The 12,925-nt window shown below is 47.2% G+C and overlaps 1 protein-coding gene across 7 annotated transcripts in view; it reads left to right on the forward strand.

The window, feature by feature from the left end:
- Nucleotides 1-12,925, forward strand: part of RADIL (Rap associating with DIL domain) — a 71,717-nt gene that overhangs the window by 39,638 nt on the left and 19,154 nt on the right. For all 7 annotated transcript variants that reach the window (XM_048868001.2, XM_075117593.1, XM_075117594.1 and 4 more), the window contains 2 exons: nucleotides 8,277-8,389; nucleotides 10,566-10,803. In XM_048868001.2, coding sequence (XP_048723958.2) covers nucleotides 8,277-8,389; nucleotides 10,566-10,803 — 351 coding nt within the window. The remainder of the gene's footprint in view (nucleotides 1-8,276; nucleotides 8,390-10,565; nucleotides 10,804-12,925) is intronic.

The raw sequence follows: 12,925 nt of genomic DNA on the forward strand, positions 1-12,925 counted from the left end.
CCCACAGGGCTCATGACCCCACCAGCTCTCTGGGACCTCTCCTGAGCAGGTTCTTGAATGATAAACTGTGGCGCCTTTAGTGGCATGTCCACTGGAGATTGAGCCAAGGCAGCCATAGCATGTGGAAGCTTGAATGTCCTGCTGGGCTCTGCTCCCTCTGCTTCCCATTGCTCAATCCTGAGAGCAGAATTGCTCACCTGTGGAATTACAGGTGCAAAGAAGGCTGGACTGAAAGTCAGTCTTAAACTCAGAGCTTTTGTGTGACTCAAGAGTCCCTTCTAAACAGACAGTGAAAAGGAGGTGGTTCTTCGAGTGCTTGTTCGTGTCCATTCCAGTCAGGTGTGTGCGTGGGCATGTGCACGGCAGCTCGAAGATTTTCCCCCTAGTAGCATCTGTCGTGTCGGCCTGGGCGCCCCCTGGAGTTGCACCTTCAGGGCGCTCGATATAGAGCCCTGCCGACCCACCACCCCTGCAGTTCCTTCTTACCACCGGTGACGGTTAGCTGGAACGTCCCATAGGTCTTGCCTTGGCAGTGTCCACTATATCTAGTAGTTTACCTCTTAGTAGTAGAGTTAGTATTAGTAGTTAGTTAGTGTTAAGCAAATGCCTTTCCCAACTGGCTCGAAAACAAAGTCCCCACATTGTATAGAGTCAAACCTGACTTCCTTCCTGGGATTTTGGTTTATTAATAAGATAATAAAGCTCAGATCAAACTTTCCCCCAGGCTTAGCTGCTCCCAGGGTTCCTCCCTCAGGACTGCTCAGCTCACGCCCTAGATCCTTTCTCACCAGAGGACTACTCCCATCTCCATTATATCTTCATGGGGTACCAAGCCACCTGCCTTTGAGTCCAGGGAACTCACTTGGCCCTACTGGGTTTCAGCCACCTTGTCAGAAGGGGCTTGTGCAATGATGAGCTCTTGCACGTAGCCTTTTGAAGCCATGAATGGTTATGATTTTGGGGCCTGGATCCCATTGCAACCAAGGGGTCACTGTGACTTCTGTCACGAAGAATGGACTGATATCTGTGTGTTGATACCCGAGGTAACAAGATCCTTTCCCTGACCCCTTAGTCCTGGCCACTGAGATAAGAGGAAAGGGATGCAACATCGGTAAGGAGGCTCTGGGAGTATTCTGCAGGCCGCCCAGTCCTCCAGGCTGCAGTTGGAAAACCCCGCCTGGCTGCCATCCCTTGCTCTGCATTTTGCAGCCTCACCTCTCACTCCACCCTGTGAATTGAATCCATTAGATCGCAGACCAGACTGGCTACCTGGTTAGCAGTGTTACTCAGTATTACCGGTGCCTCTAGAAGCACCACTAGCTCTCAGGGCTGCTAAGCTAAGTCCTCCAGCCCTGTGAACACTTGAGAGGGAAATAATCCCCCTTATCAAATGAGTGATGACAGCTTGGAGCCTTAGGGAGTCTAATATGGTGAGGGGATTAGCCGGGCTTCACTCTCAGCATGGCCTCGTTTGGTTTTCTCATTCCCCTCAGAGGGAGAGGGAGCAAAGGACTCAAGAGCCAAACCAGCTGAGTGCTGGATGCTCTCCATGTCCTATGCTATCTTGGTTCCCATGCTGATACAAGATGTAAAGACCAACGTGTGGGTGGGAGGGTGGGACAACGGGTGCATTCTTAATCAGTGAGAGCTCTAAAAAATGTGCTTGTAGGCTAAAAATACTGCAGCCCTCACAAAGTGCAGGGCGCACGTGAGCAGCTGCTGGGAAAGTCAGATGAAAAACCCTGGGAGTTGGGGTTCACTTCATCCATTGCAGGGCTCAGTACGATGTCGAAGGAAGATCCTGAAACTAATTTGGTCTTTTATCTTTTGTGTGAATCTTTCTCTGGGTTTTCTTGCGGCCTGGCGGCTTCCCCACCATCATCTGAATATGCCCACCCCTGCTGTTCCTCACTGTTTGGATAAGGGCTTCCCAGTTGTCCCAAATTATTTTCTCTACATTTCTCACCATTGTAGAGTCTGTGTTGATTTAAAGGGAGATTTGTCAAAAGCACTCAGTGTTGGCCCAACTCTACTCCCGCTGCTGTCAATGGCAAACCTCCCACAGACTGCAGTGGGAGAGAGGTAGGCCAGTGGCTCTCAACTTTTCCAAACTACTGTCCCCCTGTCAGGAGTCTGATTTGTCTTGTGTACCCCCAAGTTTCACCTCACTTAAAGACTACTTGCTTACAAAATCAGACATAAGAACACAGAAGTGTCACAGCATGCTCGTACGGAACAATTGCTGGCGTTCTCATTTTTACCATACAGTTATAAAATAAATCAGTTGGAATATAAATATTGTACTTATACTTCAGTGTACAATATACAGAGCACTATAAACAAGTCATTGTCTGTATGCAATTTAGTTTGTACTGAGTTCGCTAGTGCTTTTTATGTAGCCTGTTGTAAAACTAGGCAAATATCTAGAGGAGTTGATGGACCCCCTGGAAGACCTCTGAGTGTCCCCAGGGGTACCTGTACCCTGGTCGAGAACCACTGAGCTAGGCTAACGCAGAGTGATTTAAAAATCCTGCCCTTGCTCTCCTTCCTCATTAATTATTGGCCCCATTTTGTCTCTAATACCCCCCCCCCACCAACACACACGCAGAACACAGAGCATGGGCACAGACACTGTCCCCCCAGGGCAATTTGTAAGAGTCTCTCTTTCCATTTTTGCAGCCCTTATTGGCAGTCAGCCATTCCTAACGGTCTCTCTTTTCTTCTTTGATCACCATTCCACTTTCCCATCACAGTACAGTTTATGTCATTTTGTAACCTTCTCTTTGTACAACGCTTTATGAAGCCTCACTGGAACTGCAGTCTTTTTCTTCTTAATTGGGGTGTTGTTTAGGGTGACCTAGCTGCTTTCTGCATTGCTGGGTTTCAATACTTCCTTTGACTGGGCCTTATTCGCTGTGGTGAGATGGTGGCTTCACTGAAGTCAATGGCAAAACTCCCATTGACTTCAGTGGGGCCAGGATTTCGCCCTATTTTCATTTCTCACAATGTGCATTCCTGATCCCTAGTCATGCCCTTGCACAGCTGCATTCTGTGAATCCTGTCCTTACTATTCTGAATTCAAGAAGCTTCCTTATTATTCTCACAGACTTGATCAGTTTCTCCCTGTTGGTAAAAAGCAGATTTAGGATGGCTTCTCTTCTAGTTGGAATCTCCACTTATTGGGTCATAAGGTTGCCTTTACATCACTAAGGGAAATCTTTGATCGTTCCTGGATCCAACACTGGCAAGGATTGTTGGGCAGGCTTTACACTGGTTAAGAAAAGGCAGAGCGAGCACTTCAGGCAGAAAAAGACTGGCTCATTCTGAAACAGAAGATGAGGGATAACCGTATGAATGCACAGAAGTGTCCCTGCACAAATGCCGGGGTAGGGCTGGCTGAAAACTGGGAATGCTTTTCACAAAACATCTTGCAAAAAATTTGTCCCTGTTTTTCTGACTAAAGAAAATTTGAAATTCAATTTTTTTCTGCCAGTTCTATCCAGGAACGTGGGAAACAACCAAGCACTAGAAGTATTACTAAGTGGTGTCAGTTATGGTGTAGCTGGCAAAACCCACACCCCACAGGATGGGTCTCATAACTGGAGTATTACTATGGATAAGTACAGTCTACAGAGATGAGAGAGATGGATGATGCTCAGCTTGCAGGGGACTACTGATAGAGAGAGGTGAAATATATTTACAGTGCCAGCAAGCTTACAAGGAATGAAAAGTCAAGGAAGATGACGGTGGGCATTTGCTGCTGATCACTAGGACTGGAGGAGAGTGAGAGAAAAACCTCCTGGACCAAATCTCCAGTACTCAGAACACTAGGTCATTGTGCTTAGTTGGATGATGATTACCCAGATACATGCTGGGTAACATGCCTGGAGAATTCTGCTTAAATTGGCCATGGGCAAATCCAAGCAGGCTCTCCTTGCAGCAGCTAATCTAATGTTCTGTGAATCTCAGTCCTTCTGTTCTATAGCACCAGCCCCTCCCTCTGCTGCTCTCTAGTGTCGGATCTTCTCCTTTCTTTGCTGACATTTAGTAGCTGAAGGGTCTCTGAGATGAACACCTGTCTGCGTTCCTCTCTCATATCCCTGGAGGGATTCTGGGACATTTGTCTTCCCTGGCTGGTAGCATTTGCTCCCTCCTGGGCTGTAATCGGTGGGAACAGCTAGATTTGGGTTGCTGTCCAGAGAGAGAATTCTTTAAATAGGTCTGTTCCCTTAGTGGGAATGGTCTCTGGGAAAGTGAAGTCCATGGCACGTGCAAGAGTGACGACAGCAAGCATGCAAGTGAAGGGGCATTCTGGGTTTGTGGGGTGAGCGACATTTGCTTTAAACTCCAGGACCTTATATGGGGGAGAGATTTACCCCCTGCCCATTCCAGGCCTTACTTCAGCAAAGCACTTAAGTGAGTGCTGAAGTCCAGCCCTGTTCAGCAAAGCACTTAGGCACAGGCTTGACTTTCAGCACTCTTAAGCCCCATTGACCTCAATGGAACTTATGCCTGAGGCTAAATTTAAGCAGGTGTTTAAGTGAATTGAGCTGGATGGCTGAGTTGGGGCCATCCTGATTCCATGGGCTGATGCTCAGCTGGGAGGGTGGTGGGGCTCAGGTGCGGGAGGCAGCAGCGTAGTGTCATATAAATACATCTTGTGCCGGGCAGGTTTTGGTGAATCAGGAGGGGTAGAAATAACATAAACAAGAGGGTGAGGGAAAGGTTAAAATCAGTAGTTTGGCCTCTTGACATCCCTCAGGAAATATCTGTGGGAAGATTTTTAAAAATAAAAAAATTGTATCCTGAGAATAAGCGAAATATTTTTGATTTTCAAAGTCTAGCCGATACATTGGAGCGCACTGAACCCACAGCTGGCGAACGAAAAGGAGAGGTTTTTTCCTGCACCTTTTCCCTTCCCATTCATTGCTCTCTGTCTGTCTAGACCAGGGGCCATGACCACCCCCCTCTCTTTCCCAGATTGCTCAATGGGGGGAGAGTTTTGTGAGAGATGGGGGGATTCCAGGTATGCATAAGGATGAGAAACCCTGTGCTGGCCTCTATCATTCTACATGTGAGGGTGTTTTTCCTGGCACATGTTTTTAATACCCTTGTTGAATTTAGGAATTGCTTTTCCACTCAGGTGATATGAAATAGTCTGAGAAAAGCGCTGTATCCCTGGGAAATGAAGGTGTTTAGACCTTGCTGTATGAGGAATTCTGTCCTATAATTAGAGCAGATTGAATAGTTTAAAAAAAACAAAACAAAACAAACAAAACCCAACAACCCTGATTTGGGTATATTTTTGTGACTAAAAGCCCCATGTTCAGTTTGTAGCTTTGTGGGGACATATCAGCCACACGTATCTGGATGACCTGGAATTCATGAAGCCGTGTGCCAATCCAAGAAGCTTCATGAATCGCAGCACTAATTAATATTTGCCTGACAACTTTTGTCAGAAAATGTGTTACTTCTTTTTTGTTACTTTCCTGATCCCATGTGATTTAGATGACCGGTCAGGCAATACAAATAATGGATACAGAGTAGTCAAAGCGAACTGTTTGTGAACCAGCCCATAGGCTGAAAAATATTTGTTGGAACTGTTTGGTGAATACTTACAAATAGATTCACAGAAATCAGCACCAGGGCCCAACTGGATCGCTAACCGAACCTGGGGTTGGCTTCCTATTGAATACTATTCCTCAAAAACTTTAGAAAACAGCTGAGCAACTTGAGGGCAACTTGGGTGACAATCGCTTAGGACCCGATGTGTTACTGGGGGCTTCCATAAACAGATCACACCGTACTGAGTACTTTCAGGACCTTACGGAATCCATAGTCTACACATGGGTCCCAGGAAGAGCTATCCCTTGTGTCTCCATACCCCTCTCTGCAGTCACCCCCACCTCCCGGCATGTGATCAGAAATATTCATAACGTGGACTGGCTATGTTTGTCTGTGCTTCTTATTTTCTGGTTTGAAATCCCTAGCACCTTGGCTTTCAATTTAAATTGCCTGAAACAGATGAACACCAAGGTTTTCTTCTGCATAGCCCATGTTATTTTTCATGTCAGATTTCAAAATCTTATTATGGCCGTGTTTTTAAGTGATTACATTGGCTTTTCACTTCAGAAACTTGGGTTCACATCAACCTCAGGTCAAAAGTGAAATGAGTTAGAGTGGTCTCAGCCTGCTCTGGAGTGGGTATTTGCCAGCCTTTATAGAGTTCAGTGTGAGTAGCGGTCTCTGTTCCAAATAGATCAGGATTAGAATATCAGACTGGGACTAAGGTTTCTTGGCACAGCAGTGAGGGGTCCTGCTATTGGAATAGCGAGTGGGGCTGTAGACCAGGATTCAGGTGCATTAAGCAGCGCTGTATGTGGAAGTTTACAATGCTCCTGCCTTCATTACACATGGGTTGATTCAGTCCTATTAGCCCTGCACTTTCCTGAGCCTTAAAAATTCACCAACTTACCTCCCTGAACTGCCCCAAAAGTGTGTGTGGCTGAAAAGTCCTTCACTAACCATCTGCAAATGGGACTTGGGGAGTGGTCAGGTGGATGATGTCATGGAATTTCCCTCTTTCTAATTCCACATCAGAGGAACGGGGTGGGGCTAGTTTGGCAAAGCTATCGAGACCTTCTCTTCTGTTCCAAAGGCAAAGTTTTCTGACAAGCTGCGTTTGGAAAGCACTTCATCCAGCTGCACAAATATTCAGCATATGGGGCTGGCGGGGCTGCAAATCTGGACTGAAATCGAAGCATTGCTAGATGAAAAATGTTAGTCTGTAGGGGAAATATTAACCCCGCCCCCCCAACTGCTCAGCGCCCAGAAATACAACGTATATGTGTTTAACAGCCACTGCTGTGGCAACCCCATGTTTATTAGAGCTGGATTTCTGTACATACTCCCTGCTCACAAGGCACCGAGGAAAGTGAGATGCAGTTTCAAGTCTTTAAGAGAGAGCCAGAAAAAGGCACCAGCAGAAGACAGGGTTGGAGTTTTTGACTCCTGACGTGGCATCCTGTAATGGCTTCCCAGCCACTGTGGAAAGGGAAGGCACCAGTATTGAATTTGTATTGTCTCCAGTGCCGTATCCTTTGGAGATTGACTAAGGGGCAGGCGGATCCTGGCAAAGATGATACAATGAGAGAAGAAAAGGGAGAACCAGCTAAGTTCTCCTGTATTGGAGTGAATTCAGGGGGTTGCAGTCACGGCCCTGGAGGCTGCTGCCATACATTCATCCTCCGGATAAATAGGAGGGGTTCAGCTGGGCAATGGCAGTGCAGGCTTCCCCTCTCAGTGTGTCTGCTCTGCACTCTGCTCTGGAGTGACCATCTCTGCTAGGGAACAGGAGCTCTGTCTTGTGCATTCATCCTCAGGCCTTTCGGTGTGACTGCCGGCACTGGTGACAGTATCAGTGTGCTTTTTGTGACGTGGGTATCTGTCCTCCAAAATGAGAGCACCATATTCACCAATGGCCTCAAATGGGAATGGCTTCTCTTTCTGAACCTCTGTCTTAAAGGAGCCGTCTTGAGCTGTCCAGCTTCTTAAAGTCAAGCCAGATAAATGCGCCTTCAGCTTTAATTTCACGAGTGCAATGGGGACATCAAGTGGCCAGGTAAAGTAGTGCAAGTTGTGCATACTTGTGAATGTCCCGAGGATGCACCTGCTCCCTGATTTCTTTCCATTGTAGAGTGACTGTAAGAAATAACTTAAGCATCAGTTCTCCTCCATGCCAGCCCCTCTCCTGCTCTTTGAAATAGTCCTCACTGTTGGGAGCCTTTGCAAGACAGCAGCGTAAATTATGCCTCCCAGTAGGGAGCTATTGCTGCTACAACATTGTTAATCAAGAGTTCTGTATCTTTTATAGCGCTTTCCACCCAGGATCCTAATGCATTTTACCAATATTGCTAAACTAGGGGTCATGTCCTTCCTGTGAGATCAGAGAGGAGAACTGTCCCCCTTTTATAGACCGAGGGGCTGAGGCACAAAGAAGCTGTGATTTGCTCAAGGGCACACGGGTCAGTGGAAGAGCTAGAAATCAAATCCAAAACTTCTGGCTCCCAATCCCACGCTGTAATCATTAGCCATGCTTTCTTTGCAGTAACAAACCCAAATGACAGTTCGGTGTGTGTCAGTAGACTTTGCATAATGAAATACAGCATCACAAGTTGACCCTCAGAGAGACCATTCTTCTACTAAACTAACAGACCCGGTAGCCCGGTTTGGAGCCCTTTGCTCTGACGCGTTCCATTGCTGTCTTTGTCCTTTAGGTTCTAAGGAGTCTCTGTTCTCTTCAACCATCACAGCCAGTGAGGAAGCCATGACAGTCCTAGAGGAAGTGATCATGTATACTTTTCAGCAGTGCGTCTACTATATCTCCAAGGTATGTGCACCCCCAACGCCTCCCCCTCTCTCCTGCAAATGCACAGCCTAATCCAGAGAGCTGCCAAGGGAGAAGAGGAGCCTTGTGCTGATAGTGTCTCACTGGAAATCAAAGGGGGATGATGGGGGAGAAGTCAACCACCTGAGCACCAGTGCCTGAAATCGCCCCCCCCCATCCTGTCCTGGGACAGCAGGTTCTTCTTTGTGATGAGTTCTAACAGATATACTCGTTCCTGCAAGCCTCCTCGGTGTTAAAAAACGCTGGTCTTTAGGATGCAGTACAAGGCACCCGGGGAGTTGACTTTCCCTAACTTTCCTTAGAAGAGTGAAACTTAAGGTCAGAAACGATTTTTTGAGGGGTCAGAAATGATCAAACAAGTTGATTTTTTTTAAACGACGTAGATATTTTTGGATGGCCCTTCATTTGCACAAGTTATTTAGCTGTTGTTTTTTCTACTACAGCAGCGCCTAGAGTGCTCATCCAGGATCAAGGGCGCATTGGGCAAGGCATAGGACAAACATGTAGTAAGAGAGAGACCTTGCCCCAAAGAACTTGCAGTCTAAATAGGTAAGACAGACAGAGAGCAGTAGACTGGGATTCAGGGGCTGGGGTGAAATTCCCAGCTCAGCCATAGGCTTGTGTTAGACGAGTCATTTGATGTACCCTGTAAAAAGAGGAGGATATGTTCCTAGCTCTCAGGTGGGGTGTGAGGATAAAATCCATTAAGGATTACGAGCTGCTCGGATGCTGTTTACTAATATGAGCCCCCCATTACCCTACACAGTATGTGAGCGCCTCATGATCTCTGAAAGATGCTACGCTGTATCAGAATCTAGATAGCAAACAGGGTGAGTTTTAGTATAATCACCCTGGCAGGTGATTGGCAGTGGGGGAGAGCTGCACCTTGAACTGATCACAGTGAATTTCTGGCAGGTGTCAGCCTGAGAGGTCCCTGAAGAATTAACAGTAACACTGTGTCCTAGGGAGGCATTTGCTCATTACAGTGTCCCCATTAGTGAATGGCTTAGCTAAGTCACTTTCACTTTCTCCCTCACTCCTCCTTGTAACTTTTGGATTCATTTTCCTTTGGGCTCAAGTGTCCCAATGAAAGTCACAGCCCGAGGAGAGTGTGAAATTACGATGGAACATTTCTCTGCATGGCTAGCAACTTGGAAACAGGGGACTAGGACACAGGAGGAAACGGGTGGCCCACAGATCAGTAGAAAAAGTTGTTGGGATAGCGGGTCCAGCCCTCCTCAGCTCGTTTGTGATTTACTGTACAGTAATAGCCCTGGGTATAATGAATTGATTCATGTACATGATGGAAATATTCCTTCTGGACTCTCTCTGTTAGGCCCCTGGAGTGAAACATTATTGCAAGTGGTCATTATGGAGTGCTGAACAGTGTGTGCAGTGTGGGCTCAGAGAAAGGCTGCTTGTGTCTGCAGGGTGGGGACTTGTTTCCATTGAAAGAGAAGTTAAATTTGACCGATGATGCCTGCCTTTCCACCAGCTCCCCCTGCCAGGTCTGGTGATTACAGACTTGGCCTCTCACTGGGAAATGGACTATTTTTCTTCTTGATTCTATTTGTAGCTCTTTTTTCCCCTCTGTGGAAAGATTGTTCCACTAGTCCAGCAGCCTCTCCCTCTCTCTGATTGGTTGATGCTTATCCTGTCTCATTTGCGTACCTTGATTGGACCCTGCTCTTCAACCTTCCTCATTTGCACAAAGGAAAGAGTCTCTAATTGGAGACCACTTTTGTCGTCTGCCTTTTTTCCATAGCATGTGTATTAGATCTTCAGTTACCATGTGGGTGCATAGTACTGGCGCATTCCTATCACTTAAGATCTACAGTAGTTTGTTTCTCACATTCAGTTTGTTCCCCAAAACAGACTGAGACCAACTGACCACCATGTATGGTGTTAAGTTATTGCTTAGGGACAGGGCTGAGCAAGCTTGCAGGTCACAAGGGGTTAGTCCGTGAGGGGGCAAGAAATATGCCCTTCCTTGTTTGAGAACAGCAGGGCTTGAGCTGGTTATGGGATCATGGAAACAAGAGATTCGGACGACCTGTTTAGGGTCTAACCATCTGGCCAATGCAGAATTGCTTCCCACAGTAAACCTTCAGCGCTTTGAATCCTGGACTTGTGTATTTCTTGTCTCCTCCCTGTCCAGTCTCTGTATGTATCTCTACCTGCCCTCCTGGAGTGTAACCCCTTCCAGAGTGAGGGCCAGGAAGGTTGGCGGGCATCATCCCAGTTGCCTGAAGAAATACGTAGAGTTGTGTTGATCTACCAGGCTACGCTGGACCTGCTCCACCAGTATGAAGTGCACCCTGAAATAGCCTCCCAGATGTTTGCCTACCTCTTCTTCTTCTCCAACACTCTGCTCTTCAACCAGCTCATGGACAAAGGTGAGTGACCTCGGGACCAGGGAGTGAGACATTTGTGGGAGGGGCAGGCATTCCCAAAGACTGGCCTTGTCTGCTTTGAAGCCCTTTTTCTGTTTATTCATTAATTAAAGGAACAGACTTAAAATGCCCCAGTATTGCAGCCAGCCAGACTATGAGATGAGGATCAGCGAAATGTGGGGAGAGATTTTACAGCATCTGTTGGGTTGTTTTAGGATGTGAGGGGCTTGGACACACCTGGAATTCTGCATTCGGCAAAGGAGCCTTGCTGCCCTGTTACCTAAACTCGTGTTAGGCTATTGAGCCTGTGCATAAGTCATCAGTATGGCCCCATGGCCAGGGAGAGACCCCCAGACTGGGACTGACAGCAAAGCAGGCAACATGTTTCCTACAGGGGATAAGGATGCTTTAGAACTTGACTTAAGCTACTGAGTCCTTTGTTTAACTGGTGTCACCAGAGAGGTGGTTAGGAATAAGGTTCACTTTCAATCATTCAGAGCCCCGCTTCAGCACTAAGACTGGGGTAGGGGTGTGAGAGAGAGTGGGGGGGGGCCTCAGGACTCTGCCAGGCTTGTAGCAATGAAACCTGGGGGTGGGGGTGGGGCTCAGCTACACCCACAAATGAGGATAAACCAAACTAGAGTCCAGCCACTGAGGTCTTCGAGACTTCACTTCCTTGACTCTGATGAACTCCCTAGATCGCAGCCTGTGCGCGCTGCTCTCTAGGTGTATAGTTGGCTCAGATAACAGCTTAACTCGGGTTTTGGCTTCTGCTTCCTTGGCTTGACTCAGCCTTTATGTTTGCTGTCTTGCCCGAGTCTGCGGCCTTTATCGATAACGCTCCATTAACCCCTTATTAATGCCTTGGATGTTCACTGTGATACCATTGTTCATGGGGATGTGTTCAGCCTTCGTTAGCTCTCCCCCCAAATTAACATACCCCCCCCCATCTCTTGCGCTGGGGTTGCAATAAGGTCTGCCATTTTGATGCCGAGCAGAGGCTGTTAGTGGAGTTTGTTCCCCGGCACTGCCTGATTGCTGTGTGTAATAAAACATTGCATCCTGCTTCTTAATTGAGGCGAAAATCTGCTCATTAATTAATCCTAATTACTGCAGGATTCCAGTTGAACTACAGAGCATGTGACACCTATATACACTCCAGCAGCACCTCCTTACTGCCAGGTGCATTACAGCTAATACCATATGAGTTAATAGGAGTTGGATTTTTAAAGAATTAACCTAATTTTGCCACTCAGCCCTGTCAGACCTCTGTCCCTCTTTCTGCCCAGCTCCGCCCCACGTACAAACCGAGTCTCTACTGCGAGCAGCAGGTTCTGCCAGCGCTGCTCCCTCTGCCATGTCTGATGGTCCACTAAGCAAGAACAAAAAGGGGAAGGGAAACTGTGCTCCAGTATGGGCGTTCCTGTTAGCTGTCCGTCCCTTTGCGTGCCAGCGGGTACATTGCTGAGCCACAGCCACGTCGGCCTCTGGATTTAGAGCTTTGTCATTGTTGTTGTTTCAGATCTAGAATAACTTTAGAAGGTGCCAGGCTGTCAGTTCGGGAGATTGGACTCCTCCATTTGGCCCTGATTCACCAAAGCACTTAAGCACATGCTTAACTTTAAGCATGCCAGTGTTCCTATACCTGTTCTGTGAAACACATAGCTAAGTCCCATTGAACTCCATGCAATCAACTCATCTTGCAAGGTTTAACCCACCTTCTAAGACTTTTTTGCCAATTTGAATGGTGGGGATTTCCTGAGAGCTGCTGTTCTCATAGACTCTTGGATGCATCAGCACTGCAGACAGAAAACCGTCCCCCATCCAGTATTGGACTGGACCTGCAACCAAACCCACGCTGACTGCAAGCTGCTTGGGGCAGTGCCTAGGATGGCAAGTAACGCCTAGTCTAAGATTGCGGCTCCAGGTGCCACCACAACACAGATAATAGTGTCAAGCCTCTCTGAGCTGGCCAAGGCAAGGGAGCTCCATAGCGACCCAAATATAATAACAATATAAAATTACCATGGCACACATCAAATGGATTAAAAACTGGCTAACTGATAGGTCTCAAAACATAATGGTAAACAGGGAATCATCATCAAGTGAGTGTGTTTGCAGCAGG

The sequence above is a fragment of the Caretta caretta genome, chromosome 10 (genome assembly GCF_965140235.1).
Source record: "Caretta caretta isolate rCarCar2 chromosome 10, rCarCar1.hap1, whole genome shotgun sequence".
In the NCBI taxonomy this organism is placed as follows: Eukaryota; Metazoa; Chordata; order Testudines; family Cheloniidae; genus Caretta; species Caretta caretta.